The sequence below is a fragment of the Empidonax traillii genome, unplaced genomic scaffold (genome assembly GCF_003031625.1).
Source record: "Empidonax traillii isolate 1590-97213 ecotype Southwest subspecies unplaced genomic scaffold, ASM303162v1 scaffold426:size1138770, whole genome shotgun sequence".
NCBI lineage: Eukaryota > Metazoa > Chordata > Aves > Passeriformes > Tyrannidae > Empidonax > Empidonax traillii.
Window position 1 is genome coordinate 338,023 of NW_020955619.1, and position 26,377 is coordinate 364,399.

Below are 26,377 nucleotides of genomic sequence, written 5' to 3' on the forward strand. Positions count from 1 at the left end.
AGCTCCAGAATTTGAAGCACTCCATGATTTCCCAGAAAAGGATGGATTTAAAGCAGGGTAAGTAGTGCTCAATATCCTGAACTGTTCTCCCTCCCGAGCTTGAGAAGTATCTCTCTTTGTTCGCAGTTAGAAAAACCACACTCTCACATGTCAGACATTCTCACCTTCAGTTAAGACCAATTTCAATAAATTATTGATTTCTGCTTCACCAGGATACAGGATATTTAAACCAGAGCTGAAGAAAAAAAAAATAAAACCATGCATTACTTGATGTATTCAGAGTCGGACAAAGCAATTTGAGAGTCACAGACTCTCAACTTATCACCTGACACAACATTTAGAATGACTGTGTAATGGCTTCTTCCAGCTTAGAAAGGCACACTCCATATTTTAACATTGATTTAAGTCGAGAAATAAGCAGCTGTTTTCTCCAGAAATCTCTTGTAATCAACTATATTTTATTGTTGAGGTCCCAAAGCTCTCTCAAGAGCTTTTTGCTTCCCTCTGAGGAACTCCCCATGAATCACTTGTATATAAGGCAGCACAATAATGTTGTTTGAAACAGAGAGATGTCAGGAAAAAAAGATGATGGCTCAGAGAGTGACTCCAACAGCTCTGGTGATGGGGTGAGAGCTGTGGCTTATCTGTGATTAGGACAATAAAAACCACAAACACAATAATCAAGAAGTCACTGCTGCTGCAGTTTTATACTTCTTGAAGCCTGGCTTTTTATAGAACTCTTAGTTGAAGCTCCACAGAAGGTTCTAGAAGGAGCACTCCAGAAACACTTCTTGTGCAGGTATTTTTCCCTTTAACTTGAAGAACTTTGTCCTTTCTACCTGAATTGCCACATCAAGATAGGAGATCACAATCACTTCAAAGCAGCACTTCCTGACCGTCTGTAAGTGCTGAAACAATCATACAACATTTTCCTTTCCCTTTCTCCCACTTTTCTTTTTCAATAACATTATCACAGAAAAGAAAACTGGGATGTTTTTCAGCCTCACACTGAGAGCAGAGATTATTGCAGCTTCTCTGCCTCCAGCTCACACTGATCAACTCTGATACAAACCTCAGGAAAACTTATCACACACTGCAAGGTAAGTTTGAGGTTCCACTGGCATCAGAATCCCCCCAGGAGAGAACAGGAAGAAGGAAATATTATCTAATCCCCACCTCTGAGTTGTTTAACAAACCACTGGAGGACACAGGGTTAAACAAGGTGTCCACACAGGTGACAGGATGCCCTTTTCCCTGTCAAAAAGCCCCCGAAAATTCCAGATGATTTTACTAAGACACATTGTTCCTCTTCCCTCAGAGCTGCACAAAGCCACAGAAGTTTGGAATGTTGTGATTCACACAGGGAAAATGCAGGTTGATCTCGAGAAGACTTTGTTCCCAACCTTTGGAGCCCTTCCCACTGGAAAGCAGCTGCTGTTTGTACTTGGGAGGTTGGAGACAGCATTGCTTGGCCTTGAGATTCACGTTATCTCTTTTGCAGGAGACACAACCACACTTCTGTCCCCCTGGCCTTTAATCTCAGAACATTCCTCAAGGATTATTAGTTCTGCTTCTCCTTCCATTCCTTTTGTTCAGGAGAACTTCAGTGTTGCCACTCAAAGCACTGGTTTGTTTAACAGCTGCCAGCATCAGCTTTGCCCTTTCCTGAACACCAAGAAACCGTCTAAGCTAAATATGGAAGTCACCCAAGTCATCACTGAAATGCAGAGAACTTGGCTTGAATTTAGCAATTATTTTATAATAAACATTAAAAAAAAATCCTTAAGAAAGCCAATGAAAAAGTAACAATTTAAAGTATTAAAAGTAATTACTACCTGTTATTTCATCAAGACAAATCCATTTCGTTTCTCTTCTTCCACAGATCCAAATTGTAATAATTTTATCACACTGGGTCTTAAAATTTTATCATATTAAATTACAGTGCTGAATACAATTTGAATGTTGAGAATACAAATATTTACCTAATAGCCAGACAAACCTCCTTCTGAATTTCAGAGCAAATCTGGTCCCTTGGGGCCATCAGTAACTGCCAAAGCAAAAGGCCAGACCTTCTGACAATATCTCTGTTCCTTTCGGTTTGGGGGCTGAAGAAAAACTTAAAAACCACCTGAGAAAAATCAAGCACAACAATATTAATATTCAACCCAAACATTAATCACATTAACTCCTTTTCTGCAGTTTGCCTGGGTCAGTAGAAATCTCAGAGTCAGAATCTGACTTCTGATCAAAAAAAAAACGGAAAAAAAAGAAAAATCAGGAAATAACATTTTAATCTGTGGAGGTAGTGATTACATTTACATTTAAATTAGGACTCTCTAATGAGTGTATAAGATACTGCAAAACCACTGCTAAATCAACCTCATTACACTGAATACAGTGGAGGAAAACAACCCCTAACAAAACCAATAACTGCCTGTACTCCAAACCAACTCTTTTATTTTTGATCTGTTGATTGTGAAGCATGTTTTAGGTGCCTTTGTACCTGAAAGACCACGAGGATGCAGCGGATGATGCAGGTGTCTCCATTCACCATGGCCTTCTCCATAATGTCACAGATGCTGCTGAGGTGATGGGCTTCGATTGGATGCTGCTTGCCCAAAAAATTGGTGATGGGAAGGTTGTTGCTGGCTGCCAGGAGGTTGAGTTGGTGGATACACATGGCACCAACATGGTGCAGTAACTGGTTGATAACCTCGTTTGTGGTTGTTGCATCCCCTGCAAGAGGAATGGGGTTCAAATGCTGTCTGTGAACACAGATTTTATCTATTTGCTTCTAAAATGTAAAATGTCATTAACAGCATGAACTTCAGGACATAAAAGAACTGCCCACATCACTTTTTTAATGTGCTAAAGGAAGCAAGAACCTGGGAACTTCCACATCTCGCCTCGTGCTTTTCCCTTCCTCAAAGCAAAGCTAAAGCTGACCAATATTTACAAACACCTTTTCAAGAATGAACTCAGCTTTTAACAGAAAGCTTCAGAAGGCAGTTTGTGTCTATTGAAGTTTTGATAATCATCTGTTTCATTTCCACTTTGTATAAAGTGCTGACTGGTGGTTTTAGTTCACCTTTGGGCTCTGTGATGACATGACTCACTCCCAGTCTCTGGCACACACAGTGGAATGCCTGGTTCCCAGGATTGCACCACTGATCAATGTAATCATTGGAGCACGTCCAGATCATGTTATTCATTGTATCATAACAAGCACCTAAGAAAAGGAAAATATTTCACACATCAATTTGAAGACTGTTTGAAAATCGGATTAAAGGATTTCTATAGCAGATATAAATCCATATGAAACCCCACCCACTGCAGAGCTGCTTACTGCAAATTAAAACCCAAATGGATCATTTAGAATCCAAAGGTCTGAAATATTCCCAGGAAAGGGATCTACTCCTCACCAAGTCCTGGAACTAAAGCACCACGTCCAAGGGAACTCCCTGCAGCATCGATGAGATCGGCTCTGCTGGTGAACTGCCCGTCCGAGATGTTGAACACCAGGCTGGAGGCAAGAACTGCACAGCAACAAATCTCCAATCAATTCCTGAGAAGTTTATTGCATTTCAGAGAGCCAGGGACTCCCAACCTGCCACAATTGTGTCCAACTTACTTTTTAAGGATGACAAAGCACTTGTTCCTCCAAAGAGCGAGCGGGTGGCGGAGCTGCCCGAGCCCCCCGGGGGCGGGACCAGCATCACCAGGTACGTCCCACACGTGTAGATGGGGGTCTTCCTCAGCATCTTCAGGGGTAGCCCACAGCTGGTGTTGGCAGCTGAAATATTGACCAGAAAACGTCACACAAACAGGCATTTCTTCAGAACAAGGCAGATTCCCATTTAGGGCTTCAGAGAAATCAATATGGGAGTTCATTTAAGCTCTGCTTTGCAGCATCGAGGAGGTGCTGAAGAGGTTTGTGGAGAATCAGAGAATGGTTTGGGATGGAAGAGATCTTAAAGGTCATCCAGTTCCAAACCCACGGGCAGGGACACCTTCCACTAGACCAGGTGGCTCAGAGCTCCCTCCAACCTGGCCTTGGACACTTCAGGGATGTGGGAGCCACAGCTTCCCTGTACAGGGTTGGCCTCACAATCCTACACATTCAACATCAATCCCAAACAGTTTCACACTTTAACCAAAGACAACAACTTAAATAATAAAATAAATAAATAATTAAGCCTAGCCAAAAGTGCTTTAATCGCTGTATGGTGATAATCATATTGAAAACACTGTCTTAGAGCAAATAATCTCCTCACACGAAGGGATCACTTGAGATTGACTATGCATTTACTATTTTAAGTTCTCCACAGGAAACGTAGAGAGTCACAATGATCTCACTCCTGCAACAGCTGATCAACACTTTTCTGAGCACTGCCTAAAGAATTAGCCAAGAATAACCACTCACTCCCCTTCTTCTGGAGCACTGGAGTTGTTTGATGGCAAAACACAGCCTTTAAAATAGCTCTCTGAGTTAACTCTGCCAAATTCCCTGAAAGCACAGCTATTTCATTTATAATTTATTTTTATGGAAATACCTTCAATTGTTTCAAACTTATGAATGAAAGCTCGTGTACTTATGAAGGAAGTAGAGAAATAACTCAGGATAAGATTTTAATCAGTTTAAGACAAATCTCACAAAGCTCCAGATCATCCTGAAAGCCATCCATGCTGTTCATTCAAGATTCCCTAATTCCCTTGGCTTGTTTCCATAAAAGAACACCCAAGCATTGTGCAAACTACCTCAAAAAAAGCGTACAAAATTACTTCAAATTTATAATTGTCAACTGACTTGTGCAACAGTAGTTACATTTTTTAAACTGCAGGCCATTTTTACATCCCAGTTAGAAGCCCAGCTGAACTGGCAGCAGAGAAATGTAATTATCAGCTTGCTGAAATATGGTAAAAACTAGTCCAGTAACTGAACTGGAACAGGATGCTACAAGCATTCTTCCCACTTTTTATTCCTCAACTTTGCTCCCAATCAACTCCTAATTCAGCAACTGTTGACTGAAGCTTTAAGCCATTCCTGTATCTATCTGATCTTGAGGAAAAACACCTCCTTTTTTTTAGTATTTAACCTGTCCTAAGAGGTCAGCAATGACTGGAATTGAGACTGCCTGTGACAATGAAGCTCCTCTGACCTGCTTGGTCCTCCTTGAGCGTGTTGGAGATGGTGGAGCCCGTGAGAGCAGCCAGGGTTGCTGAGGGGGAGGCCCTGTAGCGGGACAGGCGGCTCAGCAGCATCTCATTGATGCTCTTGGCAGATTCTCCCTCTTTCCTCATCAATATAATTCTTTCCTGCAGAGGGTTTGCTATGCAGATGCCATTTTCTACCTGGTAGAATAGAGAAAAAAACCCACTTTAAATATCAAAATCCAGCAGTGACCCATCCCCTCAACTGAACGGTGACATTAAACACCTCAATGCATCAGGCAGCAACACAAACTCACTCTTCGGACACAAGTTCTTGCAAAAAAAAAAAAAAAAGGGTTATAAAAGCTGGACAAATAAGTATCTTTTTGTTGCTGACTTTGTAGTTCAACAGAATTTAGGAATCTTCTATTTCTTATATCTAAGATATTTAACTGAATATCTTCTATTTATTATGTTTAGCCATTTAAAGATGCTTGCCATAAACTTGAGTTTCTTCTTGGAACTCCACTTAAAAATATATAATCCTCTTGTCTCGTCTTAGTGATGGTTCACTGGCAAGTTTTTGTAAAAAGAGGTTTTTAAATCATTTGCCAGCCAAAAAGTGCAAACAGTGATTTCCCTAGACCATAATCTCGTGGGGATGTTTAATTAAAGAATGAGCCTCTTAATGAAGATGTGATTTACAGCATTAAGGTTTTCCAGGAGTTGTACTACTACAGCCTCCCAGTTCCAGCTCCATCCTCCCACTCCATCCTCCCTCTGCCTGAGCTGAAATACAGACATGACACACACATTTTATATCACAAGAGAATCCATACTGCTAAATATAATGGTTGTATGTCCTGTCTCTGGAGATGGAATTGGACAATTCACCTTCTGTTCAAAGTCATTCCCTCTATATCTACTCAGATTACACAGGTAAATATTCAGATCTAACATGTCAATTTGAGAGTGCTGATATTTAATTAAACAGCAGCCATGCTACCACCACTAGAGACGTAAAACCCACATAATTTCTTACTATAATTTCAAAAATATCCATGAAGACAGAGTGGCCTTTTGGTGTTTTCTCATTCAGGCTTGCAGGAGACCAAATCCAGTAGAAATACGTGCCATCTGAAGAAAGATGCACCGTGGTCATGGTGCTGCCCACTGGGAAGTGATTTACTGGCATGGGGATTATCTGACACACCTACAAGACAGAGAGCAGAAGAGGCTTAAAATTGGACTAAATATTAAAATTACATTTATTTATTACACAGAGATGATGTTTGCCAAATACACATAAACCTCACATTTAAAATATAGAAGGATCATCTCCTCTCTAGTGACGGAGAGCATACCCCCAGTACCACAAAGAAAATGTGCATCCTAAAGAGCTCTCTACTGCCTGCAACTTCTAAGACACTTTACTTGAAACTTTGGAAGAAAAGGTGAACCCAAACACACTCCATTTCAGGAGACACAGCTGACAAAAATATCTATATCCATCCTTAAAACCACAGCAGGAAAAACCCCAAAGTGAACAAACTACCCAGTTTTACAAAGCGGTAACTTATCTAAGGGGTTATTTATCTAAAAATCACACACAGATCTGAAACAAACTGAATTTTGGGACAATGGAAGAAAAATGAGCTGTTCAGGAAGAACATGTTCTTGGTTTAAGTTGAAGTCCATTTTGCTATTGTTTCATTGCTTTATGTGACCACACTGGAATCATGGAATATTCTGAGTTGGAATGGACCACAAGGATCATCCAGTCCAACTCCTGGCTCTGCCCAGGACACCCCAACAATCCCCCCATCCCTCAGAACGTTGTCCAAACTCTCCTGGGGCTCTGGCAGCCTTGGGACCATTTCCTGGGGATCCTGTTCAGTGCCAACCACCCTCTGGGGGAAGAACCTTCTCCTGAGATCCAACCTGAGCCTGCCCTGACAGAGCTCCAGACATTCCCTGGGTCCTGTCACTGCTCACAGAGAGCAGAGATCGGTGCTGCCCGTCCTGAGGAAGTTGTGGATTGGGATGAGTCTCCCCTGAGCCTCCTCTTCTCCAGGCTGAACAAACTTGTATCCCAGCCCTTACAGAACTCCAGAACAGAGGACAGTGCCAGTCTGGACATGCACATACACATGTATGGATGGCTCTGAAACAGAGCAACACCCAGAACAAACTCACACCTTCCACCACACAGTGATTTCAAGGTGGGTTTAGAAACAGGCACTTTCACAAAATAAGAGAAGAAACTTCGAGGATAAAACCAATAAAAACTAAAAATTTGTGTGATTCATTAAGAATCTTTTCCTCCTGTACTCTAACTCTGCAGTGAACTGTTCCCTTTACCTGAAGGGTATGTTGATCTACCAACTGGAAAAGGTAGTGAGGTTTATTATCAAAAGACACCGGGCGATGGAGAAGTTTCCCATTCCCAAAGGCAACCCAGCCCGTCTCCAGCTCCTCATTCCTGCAGTACACAAACCCCCTGGCAAGAAAACAAAAGCAGGATGTTAAAACTCCCCAAACCCCTGCCCTGTTTTGTTTTTTTTTTTTTGATTTGTCAAAGAAAAACTCACAACCAGAGTCTTGAACTTTGAACTTGAATTCAAGTCAGCAGTTTTTGTTGTGAAAGGCTTAAACATAAAAAGCCTCGTGGCTTCCAAGCAATAAAGAAGCAAGAAGGTACAGTGAGTCACAGCTGCAGGAATTATTTAATGAATGACATAATTAGCAAACAAATACTTACAAACACAGCAATTGTACAGCTACAAATAAAAAGCCACATAACTAGTCTGTAGTACATCCCTCTCAGCAAAGAAAAAAAACCTTACTATATATTGAAAAATAAAATTAAATCTGAAATACTATTCTGCTACTATGGAGGTTGAACTAATGGCCTCCAGAGGTCCCTTTCAATCTCAATTATTCTATAATTCCAAAGAAAACATACTCAAGAAGAATTTCAGACGAAAAAAGCAACTCATTAAAACAGCATTTAATGAATATACACAATATCATAGAATGGGTTTGGTGGAAGGGATCTTAAAGATCACCCATTTCCAACCCTCATGTGCTCTAGTCCTGCTACACCCAACACCTGAGAGAGGTTCACCAAAACAGCAAACACTGAACTGTCACTCACCTCAAAGTACCATGGAGTCCAGAGCCCAACTTGCTTATTCCTCTGCCCACGGAATTGGTTGTGTAAAGATAGAGCCCATCTGCTGCAAGACACCTGCCCAAATCTGCATCTGCAGCAGGAGAGGGAACAGAGCACACACCACCCCTGTAACACCCGAACTGGGAATTCTCCAGGGGGGTTACAGTACAACTACTGGAATATTTGCTCTTAAATGCTTTCAGGATGATGAAAAGAAGCAGAGGATTGTTCTCTGCTGCTTTTGCAACAGGTGACGCTGCTCAGAACTGGCAGCAAGATAAATACAAGCCAAGCTTAGGACTCTGCAAACCCTCCTGCTCAGGGCTGTTGGTCTAACACAGTGTGAGGGAAGAATAATCCAATGCTGAGCCTTGATCTAATTTCTGCTACAACTCTGCGCTTCTCCGGTCAGCAGATCCTTCCACCTCTGAGCACTCAAATTAAGACAAAATTTATCTGAAACACAGCACTTTGTCACTCACAGAGCAGTAATTATTAATAATCAAGATGGGACACTCATGTCCAGTCAATCTGTTTAAGTTCACAGCAGTCAGCTCAAGAAAGGAAAAAAAATCTATCACTGTCAGAGCAAGAAAACTTGTTTATATATCTGAAAACCAGAGATGTCTTCGGTAAAGTTGCAGACAGCCTCAAATGACAACTCAGATTTTTAAGTTCCTGTGGTTTGCATTAAATGTCATCACACTAATATTTCTAAAGCAATGTGAAGTGTCTTACTTAGTGAAAAAATAGTAGGCAAACAAAGCAGTAAAAACTGAGAATTAGTTCAGGGAAAGAAAAACAAAAGAAAGCAGTAAAATAAGAATACAGAAAACCAACTGGACAGGACCAAAAGCAGAACGGGGAAGGGGTGGGGGGAAGCAATGAACTTGTACTTCTAAAAATAAACCTGCTGAACCAATGATAGCTGGTATTGAATCCAGGGATCCTGCCCAGGGCAAGGGAATTGTGCTTACTGAGGGACTAATGAGTGGATAATGTCCAAACTCTATTTGACCTCTCTGCAGAATTCCCCCTGGAGTCAGGGAGGGTCAATGTATCAACTGCTTTTGATTGTTTCCTCCAGCCTCACAACTGAAAACAGCAGCTGCTCCTCAGCCACCAAAAATCAGAAGTTTTCTGAATCCCAACTCTAAAGTTTTACAACGATCTTCGCACCTAAAAGCATCCTGTCCTCCCCTGCTCGTACTGACAAAGCCATGAAATAATTCACCTTTATTTTCACTGCTGGAGCCAGTGTTGGCATCAGGGGCAGGTAACATGTCTTCAAAGCCCCAGGACACGATGTGCTTTCCTCCAAGCAAACAGGAGGGTGACCCAGGGCCTCCCTCCAAAAGCAACAACCTTTAAGCAGAAAAGTAAAATAAGGTGCATGAAGAACAGTGACAGCAAAAATTAGCTATGTTAAAAGCTATGCTGAAGATGTATTTTAAGTAATTATTCTCTGTCAGAGCTCATAAGGCACTTAAAGAAATCATCAATATTTAATTAAAAAGTAAAATCTTAACACCCCAAACCCAATCAGTAGATGCTTTTCGATTTGATTTTCTAATGTCTCCTGCAAATGACTACATTTCGCTCTTTCCTAGAGCTCTGTAACTTTGAAGCAATTTAATCACATTTAAAGACATTCATCCTTAAATGCAGTGAACACATTTGCAGAGCTGATGGAAAAGTGCTCCAAGGAGGAAAGGCACAACAAACCTGTAGAGAACATCAGCCACGGGCAGGGACCCCAGCTCAGTCTGCTTCTGTAACAGATGCACTGTGTGAACAAAGGTTTTCAGCGACCCTCTAAAAGGACGAGAAAAACATGAATTAAAGATGTCTCTTGAAGCCAGCCTGAATGCACACACACAAACAGCACCCACAGAGAATGGAACACCCAGCACCACCACACAAGAGCCAAGATATGGTATCACCTTCTTTTCTATTTGTGTTTCTTTTTGTAGAATGATGGAATATCCTGAACTGGAGAGGACCCACCAGGATCAGAGTCCAAGCCCTGGCCCTGCTCAGGACACCCCAACAATCCCACCCTGGCCCTGACAGTGTTGTCCAAACTCTCCTGGAGCTCTGGTAGCCTTGGGGCTGTGACCATTCCCTGGAGAGCCTGTTCAGTGCCAACCACCCTCTGGGGGAAGAACCTTCTCCTGAGATCCAACCTGAGCCTGCCCTGACACAGCTCCAGATGTTCCCTGGGCCCTGTCACTGCTCCCAGAGCAGAGATCGGAGCTGCCCATCCACTGTCCCTCCTCAGGAAGTTGTGAATTAGGATGAGTTTTCCCCCACAAACCCAAATCTGGAAGCCTTCCCCCTCCTGAAGTGATGCATTTAGATGCATATAAGGCCTAGGAACTCTGAAAACAAAATTAAACCAAAGGAGAAGCTGTTTCTAATCTTGCCTAAAAGCTCTGCTTTAAAATTTGATTGTGGCATTTCCAAGCATATGGAGTTCGTAACTCAATAAATTCTTGTTCATTTAATGAATACTTTTTTTTTTGGAGAACCTGTGAAATCTGTATGTTAATATAGTACAAAAGGCCTTTTTACGTAGACATAAAGAGATTTAGAAATCTTTAAAGCTATGTATTTTACAATTTCTGTTTTAAAGGCTATCGGGAAGAGGGCACTTTCTGAATGACTATTTCCAGGCATAACAGCCCAGCTGAGCAGGAGAATTTTGGCTGTGCCTCAGGCATGGTCAGTTATGCAGTGATTTGTGAAGAAACACAAGCAATCAGCTGCAGAGATCCCTTCCCTGCACTCTGCTCAATCCAGTCACACGTGGTCACTCTCAGCTCCTAAACTTTCCTCCTTCCCTCAGCGGCATCTTCAGCTCTTGTGCTTTCACTGACAAACCTCAGCCCGGAGAAAACTGACACCAAGCACTTTAAAGCACCTCAATTAATTATTTAAAGCAATATAATTACCCCGTGGGTTTATTTTTAGGAATATGAGGCACCCAAGATTGCAACCAGGAATGTCAATAATAGTCTCATTTTTAAGAGTTTTTGCTTGTGTGGTACCCACACATGACTTAGATATTTAAAGGAAGAGTGTGAGGCTTTCAGAGGTGAACAAAGCACACCAGGATATTACAACTCCGTAAGCAAGGCAAGGTAGATTTGCAAAGAAAATATAAGATCAACCCTCATTTCAAAAGCTCTGTTTGAAATTTAGCTCTTCTACAAATTCAGCTGCAACAGAACATCCCATATTTCCTGCAAATTGACATCTGGGAGAAAAAAATAAATGAGATTGTGTTTATCAAATCCAATTTATCTGAGCTATGTTTGGGTACATTGCCTTTTAGATAAGGCAGTTGTCAGTGCAGAACAATTTGCCACATACCATAGATTTCTCATTGACTTCATTAGAACAAGTACACTAGAAATTAAGTGGTTTTTACTTGAATAAACCTTTTCCTAAAGCAAATTATGACATCTTAAATCAGAGATGAACTTCAAAGACGAGGCAGCAACCTGAGAAACGTTAAAGCCCAGGTTTTCAAAAGGCTACTGGTGACTTCAGAGCCACATTCATGGGGTTCTGCACAATTTTGTGTGTTCCTCCCCCTCTCACTAATCCCACCCCCTAAAGTAGGTTTTTATTAAAATCAATCATGGCCAATTTGTCCTCAATCAGCTGATGTTGTGCCAAACCCATGCAGAGGATAATTCAACCTACATTGGTTGAACTCTTCACTGGCAACAAAGCACCTACAAATATTTCCCAGACAACACCGAAATCAAACCTGACAGGAACTGCCCCAAAAGCTGGCAGACCCATCTTCTCCAGCCAAACGAAGGGGCAGGACAAAGGGAAAAGGAGACAACTCTCCTCCATGATAAAAACCTTCCCCTCCATTGCCCAGGGCAGCGGGGGAGTCACCACCTCCAGAAGTGGACGTGGCACTGTGGGACGTGGCAGTGCTGGGTTAATGGTTGGACTTGATGAGACCTCAAAGAACCTTTCCCGCCTTAAAGATTCCACGATTCCTTACCTTGCACAAGCCAAGGCAACTAGGGCGGCAGCAGCATTTTCCTTCTGCTTGTAGGGGATGTGCTGGCCGGAGGGCGATGTGTCCTCCAGCCAGGAGCAGAGCAGGGCCTCGATGCCGTTGAGGCAGTCGGCGGGTTCCTTGGTGAGGCTCAGGGGTTGGCAGTCCCGAAGGCAGTTGAGCAGCACCTCGGCGGTGATGTTGCACAGGGAAGGGTCTGTTCTGCTCTGGGACTGGATGAGGGGGAACACCAGGAGCAGCCCCATGCGGGAGGTGAACGGCGCCTGCTCGGGCTGCTGGAGGAGCCCCTGGCGCTTGAGCAGGGCCAGGGCCTCCTCGTCGCCGGAGCTCTCGCGGTCGTGCTGCTCCTCCAGGGCCAGCTGGCGCTGGGCGTTCCAGAGCCCGCGCAGGGCGTTCAGCCGGTACTCCAGCAGCCGCGCGTACGCGTTGCTCTGGTTGCCGCACACCGACCGCAAGCGCTCGGCCAGCTCCGAAGGGTTCTTGGTCTCGAACGACAGGATCTGGAAAGGAGGAGAGGGGGTTTGTTGTAAAGAGTCACACACGGCTGGGTGTGGTTTCCACATCAGCTGCTCTCTGCACACACTGGGGGGTGTTTGAATTGCTGGGTGTGAATAAAGTTACACCGTATCCGAAGGACGTGCAGTGGAGTTGCGTCCAACAGGACGAGGGCAACGGCCACAAACTAAAATACAAATTCCACCTCAACACGAGGAAGAACCTCTTTCCATGGAGGTGACACAACACTGGAACTGCCCAGGGAGGATGTGGATTCTCCAAACCCACCTGGATGTGTTCCCACGTCACCTGCTCCAGGCGAACCTGTCTGGGCAGGGGCTTGGACAGGGTGATCTCCAAAGGTCCCCTCCCATCCCAACTATTCTGGGATGCTGAGTCAGCATCCTCATCGAACCTGGGCTTGGACTGGGTGATTTCCAGAGGTCTCTTCCCACCTTAACTATTCTGGGATCCTATGAGCCTGTTATTGCTGAGTCAGCATCCTCACTGAACCTGAGCCTGGAGGCTGCTGATGGAGATTTTGAAGCTTTCAATCGTGATGCTAAAACAACAATAATATAATTGTAGAGAAAAACACACACAAAATTGTATCTGGGAAGATAAACACTTGCCTCCTCTGTAGCTTTCTCTTTTGTAATTGAGGCAATTCTGCTAAAAAAATTCCAAAGTACTGAGGGATTGGAGGGTCCCAGGCGTTTAGAGCCCTTCTATGAAAACTACCAGGTCAAGAACCTTGTGGAATAAGAATGTCTGTGTTCTAGTTCTGGAGCTTTTCAAACAAACAAACCAACAAACCAGTTCTCTCCAAACAACCAGGAGTTCTGTTACACTCTCTCCCCTCCCTGTTTTTTTCCCTCCTCAGTTTCATCACATTGTACTTGGCTACACCATTCTCAAAATATTCCCAGTTGCTGCCTTAGTTTAAAAACCTAAAAGTCTCCTCCTCATCATTTCAGACAGAAGAAAGAGCTCTTTTTGGCACTTCTAAATAAAACTGGAGACAAAGCTGGAACAACAGAAAACAAGTAAACCATGCCACAAAAACATATTTACGGGTTAGAACCTGCCTGGTACTGGGAAACTCAGAATTTTAAGTAATTTGCAGACAACTTTTCTCCCTCCAGCAAACAACAACAGTGGAGATCAGCAAAGTCACCGGAGCTGTGGCAACCTCAAGGAAAGGAGTGAGCCAAGTGTTTTGTGATCCTCTGGATCCAGTGTCTGAAGGGATCCAGTGTCCATGTGCCACAATAATGACTCATCTCATCCACCCTTAAACACTTTGGTGGTTTTATGCTATAAAATTGTCCTTCCCCCACTTAATTAATAAATATATATATCTATATGTATATTATGTATATGGGAAGGGGAAAGTAAGAGACAAAAAGCTGCAATCGGGAATGTCCCACGGGGTTGTTTCATTTGTGGGTTTTAACTGCAGGCAGCAGCGACACAGAGCATGAAATAAATGTTTATATCTAATTGGAGACTTTTGAACAGCTCATTAAAACGCTCCAGGACAAATTACAGCTGCCATTTCCACACCAAGGGCAATGGAACAGCTTTGCAGGAGGACACTCAGCACTAGAGTCATGAAAAGTTCACTTTAAAGGAATTCACATCATAATTACACTTGAAGAGATGTTGTATTGAGCTTCTTAAAACTAATGAACCTCTTTTAAATAATTACTCATAGGGAGTAAGCATATTAATTCCTAACCCACATATAATGCATTTAAAATAACCACCTCATTTTCAGTTGTGTGTTCTGCTGCCTCAAAAATAAGTTTAATTGTTTCCTTTATAGATGGAATCACCTTCTAGAACAGTTTGCTTCCGATTTTCTTGAACTAAACCGGATTGATTTTCAACCAAGTGACAGCAAGCTGCAGGAGTGGGGGGAAAAAAATGAATGATTTCACTTTGAGAATTAAATGCTGAAGAAAACACGGGCTTTGACCACATCAATAACCACGAAACTTGTGATTTCCTTGGTGTTACACATCTTGCTCCTCGAATCCCACAGTTTAGCAGGAAGGTGGATTTTTCTGTCTTTTATTTGGCTCTACATCTCCGAGCCTGTCTTGTACCAATCACGACAAGTCACTGTCAAATATGTGCAGATATGCTGATGAAAAGCCTTTTCCTGCTGAAGTTTTATTTTCTCACTGATCCCACATTCACAATTTGCTTTATAAGCACAGTATGGTCTGTCTGGAATTGTTAAGAGTGTTTTGCTTTGGTCTTTCACGAAGGAAATAAGCACTAATTTGGGTAAATGATACAGGAAGTCTATCAGCTCCAACACATTTACAAGATCATTCCAAAATGGGACTTAGAGACTTCTGATGACACAGTTTCCATCATGGTTTTCATACACAGCTTATGGAACCAGTGGAAAAAAATTATTCAACAGCATCTGAAGGTCTAAGTTGGCATTTACACTTCCAGAAGATAAGAGGATATTAGAATAATATTAGAAGAAAGGTGTGAGGTCATCTGCTACATAGGATAATGCAGAAAATGATCTTAAAGTCTGTTTTCTTCAGAAGATATTTTATTAGAGGTCAGTACTTGGAGCTACCCCCAAAAAAAGAGCTTCAAGCCCAAATGTTCCCAGGGAGGCTCCGCCAAACACTTTGGAAACTTTCAGGGTCTGGACACACTTCCAAGATCCCAGCACACACCAGGGATCCACTCTGGCTCTCCCTGCTGAGCCAAACACAGCCCTTCCTACCCCAGCTCTAAGACAGAGCTTCCCTTAGGCCATGCCAGGCATTTCACTGCTTCCCTCTGGCTGGATTAAAGACTTCCCAGAGGAATCCCAGCCCTTGCCAAGGTCTCCCCAGCACTCTGCCCACAGTTTGCTGTATCTGCAGGAAAAGCTTGTTATCCTGAAACTATCTGAAAAAGTTAAAATAAAACACAAGAAAAACCCCAGTTCTGAAATGGGCAACAGAACTCCCAGTGCTGCTAAAAGACACAGGTTAAGGGAGGAAATAAAAAATCCACGCTAAAACAACTGGTATGAAGATTAAATCAGGAAGTTCTTCCCCATCCTCACCCAGCTGATCCAGCAGGAATGCCCTGAGGTTCAGGGCCTGCCCCCTCAGCACCTCCTGCCCCACCAAAGAGGGTTCTTCAGGCTGTCAATGCTGTACTCAGCCAAATCTCCCTTTTTAGATCCCAGATCTAATCCTTCCTCCCCAGATTAGTTTGTTCTCCTCCTATCCCGAAGATCTGAGCGTTTTCTTTGTTGGAACAAGGGCAGATTCCTTTCCCTGCAGATACAGAGCTCCAGGACTCCCTGACACCTCACTGAACAAACAACTGTTCCTCACTCAGCAGGTAAAATCCCCTTTCCTCCTGCCTTCCTGGTGCCTCGGGATTTCCACCTGAGCTCTCATTTGGGACTGATTTCCAGCAGTCTTTGCTCAGTGACTCGATTTCCTGCCCAACACTTGGGGAGATCTCAGGGTAGACACGACCCCAGCCCAGCACAAGCAGCTGAGCCAGTTCCTAACCCCTCACTTCACAGCTCCAAACTTTTTCAAACACAGTCCAAGAGGATGAAGAGGATGTAACAAACACATTGCTTTGCTATAAAACAAGTTAATCAAGTATCCAACTACATACAACTAAAAACTGGACTAGTAAGAGGTTTCATTTTGATTTTGCAGCATCTTATCCCTACATATTATTTCCTTGATTACCCTTTTTAATCAATTTGAATAAATATTTTAATTAGAAAATGATGGATCCAAAGTTCCATCACTCCAACTGATTATTGACATCTTAAACACTGAGAGGCACAAAAGGTATCTAGTTTTAGACCCACCAGGGGAGGATGTCACCATTCCTGCTGGATCCTATATTTGTCTTGTTGCATCCTACTACACAACCTTAACCAGGTACTTCTTCCCAGTAAACAATATTTTCCCCAATTTTGCTCCAGAAAGCAGTGGCTGACTCACCCTTATCAGGGTAACGTGGTTGTCTACTGATAGTAAAAATTACAATTAACACACCAATCTACATGAAGAGTTTTAGCCTGAGGTTTTTATGACCCCATTAAGTAAATTTAAATGTGAGCTGCCACTAAATGGCAGCTTTTTCCCTCTGGCTAAAATCCCTGCCCCTTGTCCTCTCCCTGGTGCCACCATTAGTGCCCCTGGGGTTTGTTTTAATTCTACTACACGGGGAATTCTGAGCAATGAAGCTGCTCACAAAGGTGTTTTTTCCTAAAGTTACATATTGGAAAGGGAAGCCTTTAAATCTCCCAAAAAGCAATTAATTCCTTTTCTACAGAACTCAATTGGCTGAACTTCACATAAAGATGAAGATGGTAGTACATTTACCAGGATTAATTACGCCCCTATTACCCCCCTGAGTATTAAACAAGTATTATTCCCCTCTCCCAAGAGGAACAAAACCAGACAGAAAAGCAGAAACAACCCCAAAATTGTAAAGTATCTTTAACAGCAGCATGAAAAGATTTACCCACATCACTTTTCACACCCCATCACAGCCACAAGGTAATTAATTCCCTTGCCCAGATATACAAGCAGGACCACTTGTTTACTTGGTCCTTTTGTCCCCAGAAATACCAATAGAACCATGTAAAAAAGCCCAAATTACAAAAAGGATGGATTATTCCATAAGGGAAACAGCACAAGTGACAGTTTTAAAGGCACCCTGAAGATTGAGATGCACAGCCAAACCCACCTGCTCCACGAGCTCCACCGTGTCCATGCTCCCTCGCTCACCTTGCCGTGCTCGGGAACGGCAATCCCTGCTCGGGCACTTCCCGGGATACCGAGCCAAACACCACCTTGATCCCTCCTAAACCATCCTCCTAAACCCTCCACAGGGCTTTTTCCTCCTTACACCACGTGGAAAATGGATAAACGCGTGTGAACATTTTCAGGCACTGAGATTTGCCGCGTTCCCAGCGGCTGCCGCGCTTCCCGCCCCGCTTTGGTGCCGCTCTTCAAAACTACAACTTTCAAGGTTGTTCCCGTTTTTTTCTGCTCTGAGGAATTTTAACCACATCACCTTGTTCAAAGCCTCTGCTGATTCCTGGATGGAGCAGCACAGCTTTTTAACAGCTCAGCTAAAAGCAGGAGCTGTTTTCCCTGGTGAAAGCATTAGAAACCTAATTGCTCGGGAATAAGCAGGAAGACACATCTCTTACGGTTTTATTCTAAATAATTTTTTGTAACTGTACAAATTTCCCAAATAGCCTTTGTATCTGAGATGAATTACAGAGTACATGAAAGCTGTAAACACAAAAATGCCATAAAGCAAAGGGTTGTTTCTTTATTTGTTCACTAAAATATTTCTTTGGCTCTTACTCAAGTAGTAAATGAAAGTATCTACGAAAGGTAAAGAAAAATCTTTGTAATTTAAACATCTGAGAGGGCAGATCACTGAATTAATCAGCTACAACTGGTAACAAGATCCATATTTGGGAAACACATTTGCAAAATCATCCTTCAGAAGCTTTCTAATGTTCCTCTGCGAGGAGAACTAAAACATGACCTCAAAAATAAGAAGCCAAGAGGCACAGTGGGCCGTGTTACAGAAGCTGAACAAATTCCAAGCCCTGGGAGAGGAATGCTGGAGTATTTGACAGGGAAGGGGACGCACAAGGCAGGAGGAAGGTGTTCCAAGCCTGACACATGCCTGGATCAGCAGCTCCCAGGGCAGAGGTCACGACCCCCAGAGGGGTCACCCACTTAGGAAAGAGTCAATTGTTGGTGGTGCATTAAGGGATTTTCAGCCTGACAGAGGTGAAGCTTGTAGATGGAAGTGAGGTCACAAGCAGAAAGGTTTGGGAAGCACTGACCTAGATAATTACAGAGACCTGCTCCCTCCCTCAGCAAACAGGGAGAAGTGACAAAATGTTTTCTCTAGTCAGGGAGGAAAATGGGTGAAAGCTTCAAGTTCAGCAGAAACCATCGAGTCTAAAGCATTTTATGGAAAACACAAGTCAGTCAATCACAGATTGGCACAAAAGAGCTGCCAAAAGAGCTCTGGACTTCAGTTCTGCAACTGCTCCATGGAGGGTCTGCCCAGGCCACACTGGGGGGAATAGGATAAGACTACCACTTTTTTCTTATTTTTATTTTAGTTTTTTTTTTTTTTTTTAAATTGACACTTGATTAAAGATACCAATTTTCAGTGCAGAGCAACACCTGCCAGCTTCACACTGACAGAGAGCAGGTTTAGATGGGATACTGGGAAGGAACTCTTCCCTGTGAGGGTGGAGAGGCCCTGGCACAGGTTGCCCAGAGAAGCTGTGGCTGCCCCATCCCTGGAAGTGTCCAAGGCCAGGTTGGACGGGGCTTGGAGCAACCTGGGCTAGTGGAAGGTGTCCCTGCCCATGGCAGGGGGTGGGACTGGATGGGCTTCAAGGTCCCTTCCAACACAAATTGTTCCATGGTTGACTCTGGCATGCTGGCAGATTAAATCTCCCGGGCTGAAGGGACTTTTCCACCTTCAGACAAACTCTCACCCCATTCCCAGGGTTCTATATCCATGAAAGATGTTTGGTTGGGAAGATTCTGGAAGTCACAGAATCTGCTGAGTTGGAAGGGACCCACAAGGACCATCCAGTCCAACTCCCAGCCCTGCCCAGGACACCCCAACAATCCCCCCCTGTCCCTCAGAGTGTTGTCCAAACTCTCCTGGAGCTCTGGCAGCCTTGGGGCCGTGACCATTCCCTGGGGAGCCTGTTCAGTGCCAACCACCCTCTGGGGGAAGAACCTTCTCCTGAGATCCAACCTGAGCCTGCCCTGACACAACTTCAGGCCGTTCCTGCAGTGCCACCTTACAGAGCAGCTCTTCCTCCACCAAACTGTCCCTCCTGGGTGGACACTGACCGGCCAAAATGTCATGGCAACATCTCCAGCTCTGTCACAGGAGGTTGTCTCCAAGAAGCAGAAGACTTTGCACTTTGAAAGCCATTTCTCTGCATGAAAGGCTTTAAGACAAGGGTCCAAAGGCTCATGTAATCACTGACTAATCCAGGTCTCTCCTGACTAGGGGATTTTGGTGGGAAACCCACACCAGGAGCAGCTGTTACATCCATATCATTACAAAATTCTAGCAAATAAAAAAAAGGGCTCCTGTTATTTGTAAATATGCTGAGACAGTCTAAGAAGTTGGTAAACATCATCACATAAAAAAACATTCAAACCTAAAACCTCTACACTCTTTAAAACTAAACATATTCCTAGAATGAGTTACTTTCAGGTGAATAAGAAGGTTAATTCTCCTGTAACTTACCATTAATATATATATACATATATAAATATATAAAATATAAATAAAAGTTGAATGGGAGTCAAAATAACAAAATAATAACTTTTTCATAAGCCTTTCTTGGCATAACTCCAGTACTGTAACATTTTTCCCTCTGCTTTTCTTTTTATAAATAGCCAAAACCTTTGAACAGAAGGACAAAGGAAACACATCCAAATACATTGACATTATTCCCCAATAAGCTGTGCAAAAGGATATTTAAGCAAAACAGAACCAGAATGACACATCTCCACCCAAAAAACATCCATTGGAGTATTAAAGATTGAAGGTTACACATTTTTAATTAAGCACTTCATGGCAGAAATTCAGGGTTTTGACCACCACTGACGAAGCCCAAGAAGTGAATTAAAGAAGTTTACTAATCAAAGCAGCAGCTGCAGCATCTCCTACCCTTGTCCAAGAGCTCATCCCAAGGGATTTCTATCTGGACCACTTTCAAAGATATTTATTACATTGCAAGGAGGAGCAGAAACAGTGCAAATGAGCTCCTGAGTGGAGCAGTCGATGGCATGGCCACACTTCAGTGAGATGTGGGCACGCATTGCCACAAAATGGCTCCTCAAAGCCACTCCAGAGCACCAAAGTAGCCCCTTATTAAAACAGCAACTTTAAAAAAGGCAGAAAAAAGTGTGAGCTCAGTAATTTACGTTTACAACACTTGAAATTGATTTAAAAAAAAAAAAAAACTTCCCCCTCGATTTCATATAAACCAACACACAAGATGTGAGAAATAAGTAACTTGTAATCATCAATTTAATATTCTGTGACTTAAGGACAAAGACCAAAATAAGTCAAAGTCGGTACTTATCAAAATAAGCAGCGCAGTAAAAAGTCTGATTTAATTATTTATTTCAAAGTTTTGCGCCAAAAACATTCACAACAGGGAAAAAATATCTCTGGAACAGGAAAAAGAATGTGAAGCAGTGGCACTGCTGAAAAATTGATTATAAAAGTGTCACAAAGAACAAGACACAGCAACCCCAATTCCAGCCCTATCTCCCCCAAACAACGGGAGTTTCATAACATTCCTACACCAACAACAAATTCTCCAGGGCTGAAGTGTTTGTCAAGTGAAGCCACGTGTCAAGTTTCAGGCTGGTACAGACTTCTGGCCTAGCTGGAGGATCTTAAAATGAGGTCTGGGTTGGTTTTTAAAGGATATCCTCCTTTATGGTGATATAACATGAATAACACGGATTTTAGACTCGGTGCTGCTTCTAGAACTATGTCACAGAATCCAAACGTTTTCCTGAACACAAACTGCACTAAAAGTCAAAGTGGACTCTGATCACAAGGGAGAATCATTCCGTGTTTATACACACAGAGATAAGTCATCCACCTTAAAAGTCCCTCTCCTCCTGTTCATGTGATATTTGCCAACACCCATTTCATGGGAGCAGCTGATTTTCCCATCCCAGCTCCCAGTGTCACCTCAGACAGAAGAGAAAATGCACATTCAGCGAAAAACCTCCTCCCTCGATAAGGCTGTGGGAAGTTTTCCCCCAACACCATAAAACTCCACATCAGCCGATGAACAACGATGCTGTCAGGACCGGCTCGTGGGTTCTGCTCAGCGACGCTAAAGCCTCGCTAAAAGGGTTTTTCGGCCTAAAACGCCTGTGAGCGAGCAGAGCCCGGAGATAAAGCTCCTGAGAACCGGCCCCTCTCGGCTCGCCCCGCTCAGCTCCTCTGACAAAGCCCCTGTGTCATTGGGAGCCACAGCGCCGGCGAGGAGGGCGGGGTGAAAGAGGAGAAGGGAGGCACAGAGGGAGAAGGGGGGGAAAAAAAAAAAAAAAAAAGCAGCCTACAAAATAGATGCAACCCATAATCCGTGACATTCAGTCCTTCAGCGTCTCCTCGAAGATAAAACAGCTGCACCGCCTGCCTGCAGCCAAAACCACCGGCACTTCGGGCAAGGGGAAAAGCTGGGAGGAAAATCCGGGCTGCGCTCCTGGCTCTCTAATAAATAACATTGGCAACAGCTGAATAAAACAGCCAGGCACCTTAGCAGCCTCAGTGCATCTCATGGTAAAGCTGATTAATTACAAACCGCCCAAAAGTAACAGCAAAAAGATACAAAGCCTTCAATGAAAAGAAATGGGCCAAAGGCCACGTTGAAATACACGAGTGCGGCTCGGAATTCCGAACCTTATGGATCCAAAACAAGGAGGGAGCGCCAATACTTCACCCACCATTGACAGCAGCGCCTCGCCACCCTCCAGCCCGGCTCCAGTCTCGTTATTATTTGAAATAAATTAGGCTACCTTAAAACAAGCAGAATGCCTCGACAGCGGCTGGCTCCGTACCCCAGAAGGCTCGTCCTGCATCCGCATCTCCCATCCTCCATCCCGGCCCCCCATCCTCCATCCCGGCCCCCCATCCTCCCCTAGTCATCCTCCCTGCACCCCCACCCCCATCCTCCTCGCCTCAGGCCTCCCTGCCACCGTCCCCTCTCCCGAGGACATCCTCCTGCTCCTCCTCCTCCTCATCCCTCACCCGGCCCCAGCCCCCCTCAGCTCGGGGACCGCCTCACCTCCAGCTCGGTGTCTCCGGGCTCTGCCACCCCAATGATCTCGCTGGGCAGCTCGGCCAGGTCCGTGACCCGGATCAGCCCGTCGTGCAGGAAGATGGTCTCCTCCTTCACCGACAGCCACTGCGCCGAGTCGGTGGCCGCGGCCGCCGAGGCTCCCGCCGGGGACCCCATGGCGCGGAGGGCGGGGGGGCTCCGCAGGGCTGAGGCGAGGCGGGTCCCGCTACCCGCCCATGGCGGGGGCAGGGCGGGGGCAGGCGCGTCCCCAGCGGCCTGGGCGCCGGACAGCCGGGGCGCGGCGGGCAGCAGCGAGGAGCGGCGCGTTGCCACCGCGGCGGCGGCGGTGCGGGGGGCCCCGGGAGCCGCCGTGCCCGCCCCGCAGCCCCGCGTCCCGCGCCCGCCTCACACACACCGCTGACAGCGCGACGCCATGTTGGGGGCTGGGGCGGGCCCGGCGTGCACCGCGCGGCGAACAATACAGCCGGCCCCCTCCCCGCCGGGACACGCCCCCGACGGGCACCGCCCCCCGCGCCCAGCCCCGCCCACAGGGCCGGTCCCGCCGCCCCGCCCGCACCGAGGGACGGTCCTGGCAGCGCCTCACGCGGACCGGGGGGAGCGGGTCATCGGGACCTTCCCGCGGTGCCTCACACGGACCGGGGGTAACGCATCGCCCACACCACAGGACGGTCCAGTCAGTGCCTCACACGGACCGGGGGGAGCGGGTCACCGCACTGAGGGTGCTCCCCGAAGCGCCTCACCCTCACCGGGTTCTGTCCTCTCAGCGCCTCGCCTCACGCCCCCCGGCATTGCCCCCTCGGCGCCTTATCCATCTCCCCCAGGGTCGCCCCCAGAGGATCTCGCCCCCTCAGGCAATGTCCGCTCCCCTCAGCTCCCCATCTCCCGCCACCGTTTCCTCAAGCCCCGGAGCTGCTCCCTCAGCGCCTCACCCCGAGGGAGGGTGAGGCCACCATTCCCCCTCAGGGTTTCACTCTCCAGCTTCACCCACTTGGCCAGTAAGGCCCTTCTAAATAGACCCTTTCCCTCTTGGTCCCTCATGTTCTCCACAGGGTTGTTTCTCCTCTCCTGCACCCCTGCTCACCCTATTTTGTCTGCTCCCCCGTAGAATAATCTCGCCTTCTCTTTTCCTTGTCCCTCCCTGTCATGTCCTCACAGGAATCCTGTCACCTCTTGAGCAGCTTTGTCCCAAAGGACTTGTAAGCGAGCAGCAGGTATGTCCCTTAAAATCCATACCTTCAGATTTATCTGTGCAATGAGGATGCCAGAGGGTGTGAAGCAAAAGGGTTGCAACAGCACAGTATGCGTGGAAAAAACGGGATGCAAAGGAAAATTGATCCTTCTGTCTCTCAGCCTCTCATTTCAACAGCGTCACATAACCTTCCCCATTTACATCAGCCTAATTTCACCCTCGGCTGCCTCGACCCGAGCCTGTTCAGAGGCACAAAGTGTCACAGGCAGCTGTACCTGGATGTTCAGCAAAGTGCTGGTGAGACAAATCATGTTAATGAGAGAGACGTGATGGTAAACGTTAAATATTCTTGGTGTATAATTGCTGTGGGGATTCCCATTGCAAGCGTCTGCTTTTCATGGAACAGTGACTGTGCACAACCAGAGATGGAGCACTATTTACCTGTTTGATCAGGTTAAATTATTTAATATATTAGTGCATTATAACAAATGTGCTGTGGTACTGGAGGAAAAGCCTATTCAGAGCTGGAGTAAGATGAGCTCTACCTTCAACATTTTAGGGAAGAAGCGTTTTTTCCGTGTAATGGATGACCACTCAACACAGGACCCACGCAAAGCCTCTTCGCATCCCTGAGTCAGCAGTGTGAGCACTCACACAATTGTGCAGCTTGTTTTTGAGGCCAGTTCATTTGACACAGGGTTCAGGTAAGTTCATACAACCAGCTATTTAGAGATCTGTGTGATAGCTCAGTACACTGTGTTTGGTAGGATATCCCTGCCATTTGTGTGCTGGAGTATAGAAGAATCTCCAGGCCTGGTTTTATTATAGAAATAAATATTATTTGCCTCTGTGCCGGAGTAATTTTTAAACAAGGAGGGTATGGAGAGGTGCTATCAAAGGTTTTTATGAGGGAGAAATTTTGTGGGCATCTGTTATTTTTGGTCCAGCCACAACACAGAGAACAAGGGCTGCAGATGGACCCTGAACCTCCTGTGAGATCCCCTCAGAGGAGAGGGAATGCTGAGATTTGAAGATTTTATGGCAGGTGGGATGTGGCAGCTGAGTTCTGGCAGGTGAGATAAGCTGAAGGCTCCTTGGAAGAAGGGAGAAGCTGCCAAGGTTAGATTAGTCGCAGTATTTCGTGAGAGACAGTGATGGGTGTTATTGTTATTGTTTTGTTACCAGAGTGGGAGTTTTACATTGTTTTCATTCACTCACATGCGACAGGAACAGAGGAAAGAGAAACACAAAGTGTTTGTACATTTTAGTGGGAGTAACGCCAAAAAACATTCCATATTTAGATTTTGTGATACTATCATGGTACTGGTTGTGTCTTCCATAAAATCAATACAAATAGAGCTGTGAGTAAAGGGGAATGTTCCCTTCACAAGCTCACATCAGGAAGGACATCAACAGAAGGGGTTTTCAGGGTTTTGCAGAGTTTTGGATGTGTCTGTTCTCCAGAGGACTTTTCCACAGGCTGAAAATTCCCTGTCTCCAGCTCTCCTCTGCTCCTTCCAAGGCCTTCTGGACTGCTTTATCCCAGAGGACTATGGAGAATCCAGGTTTGATATAGCTGTGGATTCAACCCACTGCCTGGAAATACAAACCAAGGCCTTGTATGGGAATGAGAAGCTGACTCGGAGCCAGGAAAAGTGAGTGTAGCTCTGGATGCTTCCCCAGCAGGAGAGGCACAGAATGAGGGGCACAGCCACATTTTTACCCCAGGCTGAACAGAGGGAATATTTACCATTTTACAGTTATTGATTTGCTTATCTGGAGTTCTTTCTGAATTCAATTAAAAATCAGTTATTGAATTCATGTAATGTCATAAACCTGAGAAATGTGTCCTGTCCTGCCTCAGTGCAGGCCAATAAAATAATTCCTAGTACGTGTAATTTCCTAAATTATTTTAAGTGCCTGCCATTCAGGAATTAACAGTACAATCTATAAACTTACATAGCACAGGACGCTTATAGAGGTTTTCACATGAAATTTTCAATATTAGGGCTGTAATGGATACAATAAACATCGTGCAGCTTGCCTGGCATCTGCTGCAGGAGATGTTGTGTAATATAATGAAAAAAATATAATATTTTTGTTCTGCCTGTCACCAGCAAACGTCAGCCAGCGTAACTTCAATGTGCAGTCAGAGGGGTACAGCGGGAACTACAAAGAAACCTTGTACTACTTTATGGGAGGCTAAAAAAACCAGGCTGGAATAACTTCTTGTCACAAATCAAGCAGAAGGGAATAAAATCTTTAAGTTATAAACAGCTTGTACAGAAAATCAGTCTTTTGCTTTCATTGTTTTTTATTATTTTTGTGGGTTTTGAGCAGATATTGAGCATTTCTCGAGCTGCTGTGGTCACCTCTGCCTCTGGTGGCTTATCCTGGGATGAGCTCCTTCCTGGGCAGGTCTCCTGT

At 44.8% G+C, this 26,377-nt stretch overlaps 1 protein-coding gene across 5 annotated transcripts in view; it reads right to left on the bottom strand.

Annotated features, from left to right (window-relative positions):
• The window catches only part of HECTD4 (HECT domain E3 ubiquitin protein ligase 4), a 67,992-nt gene extending 44,945 nt beyond the window's left edge, over positions 1-23,047 (bottom strand). For 4 of the 5 annotated variants that reach the window (XM_027894430.1, XM_027894427.1, XM_027894429.1 and 1 more), the window contains exons 1-14: positions 22,747-23,047; positions 12,354-12,871; positions 10,052-10,141; positions 9,561-9,691; positions 8,309-8,417; positions 7,513-7,651; positions 6,194-6,364; positions 5,160-5,352; positions 3,632-3,793; positions 3,423-3,536; positions 3,089-3,229; positions 2,504-2,736; positions 1,983-2,128; positions 165-235 (exon numbers count right to left, since the gene is read on the bottom strand). In XM_027894430.1, the coding sequence (XP_027750231.1) occupies positions 165-235; positions 1,983-2,128; positions 2,504-2,736; positions 3,089-3,229; positions 3,423-3,536; positions 3,632-3,793; positions 5,160-5,352; positions 6,194-6,364; positions 7,513-7,651; positions 8,309-8,417; positions 9,561-9,691; positions 10,052-10,141; positions 12,354-12,871; positions 22,747-22,917 (2,389 nt within the window). In that variant the 5' untranslated portion in view covers positions 22,918-23,047. The remainder of the gene's footprint in view (positions 1-164; positions 236-1,982; positions 2,129-2,503; positions 2,737-3,088; positions 3,230-3,422; positions 3,537-3,631; positions 3,794-5,159; positions 5,353-6,193; positions 6,365-7,512; positions 7,652-8,308; positions 8,418-9,560; positions 9,692-10,051; positions 10,142-12,353; positions 12,872-22,746) is intronic. The other variant, XM_027894428.1, reaches the window with a different exon arrangement.
• Positions 23,048-26,377: the final 3,330 nt, after the last annotated feature.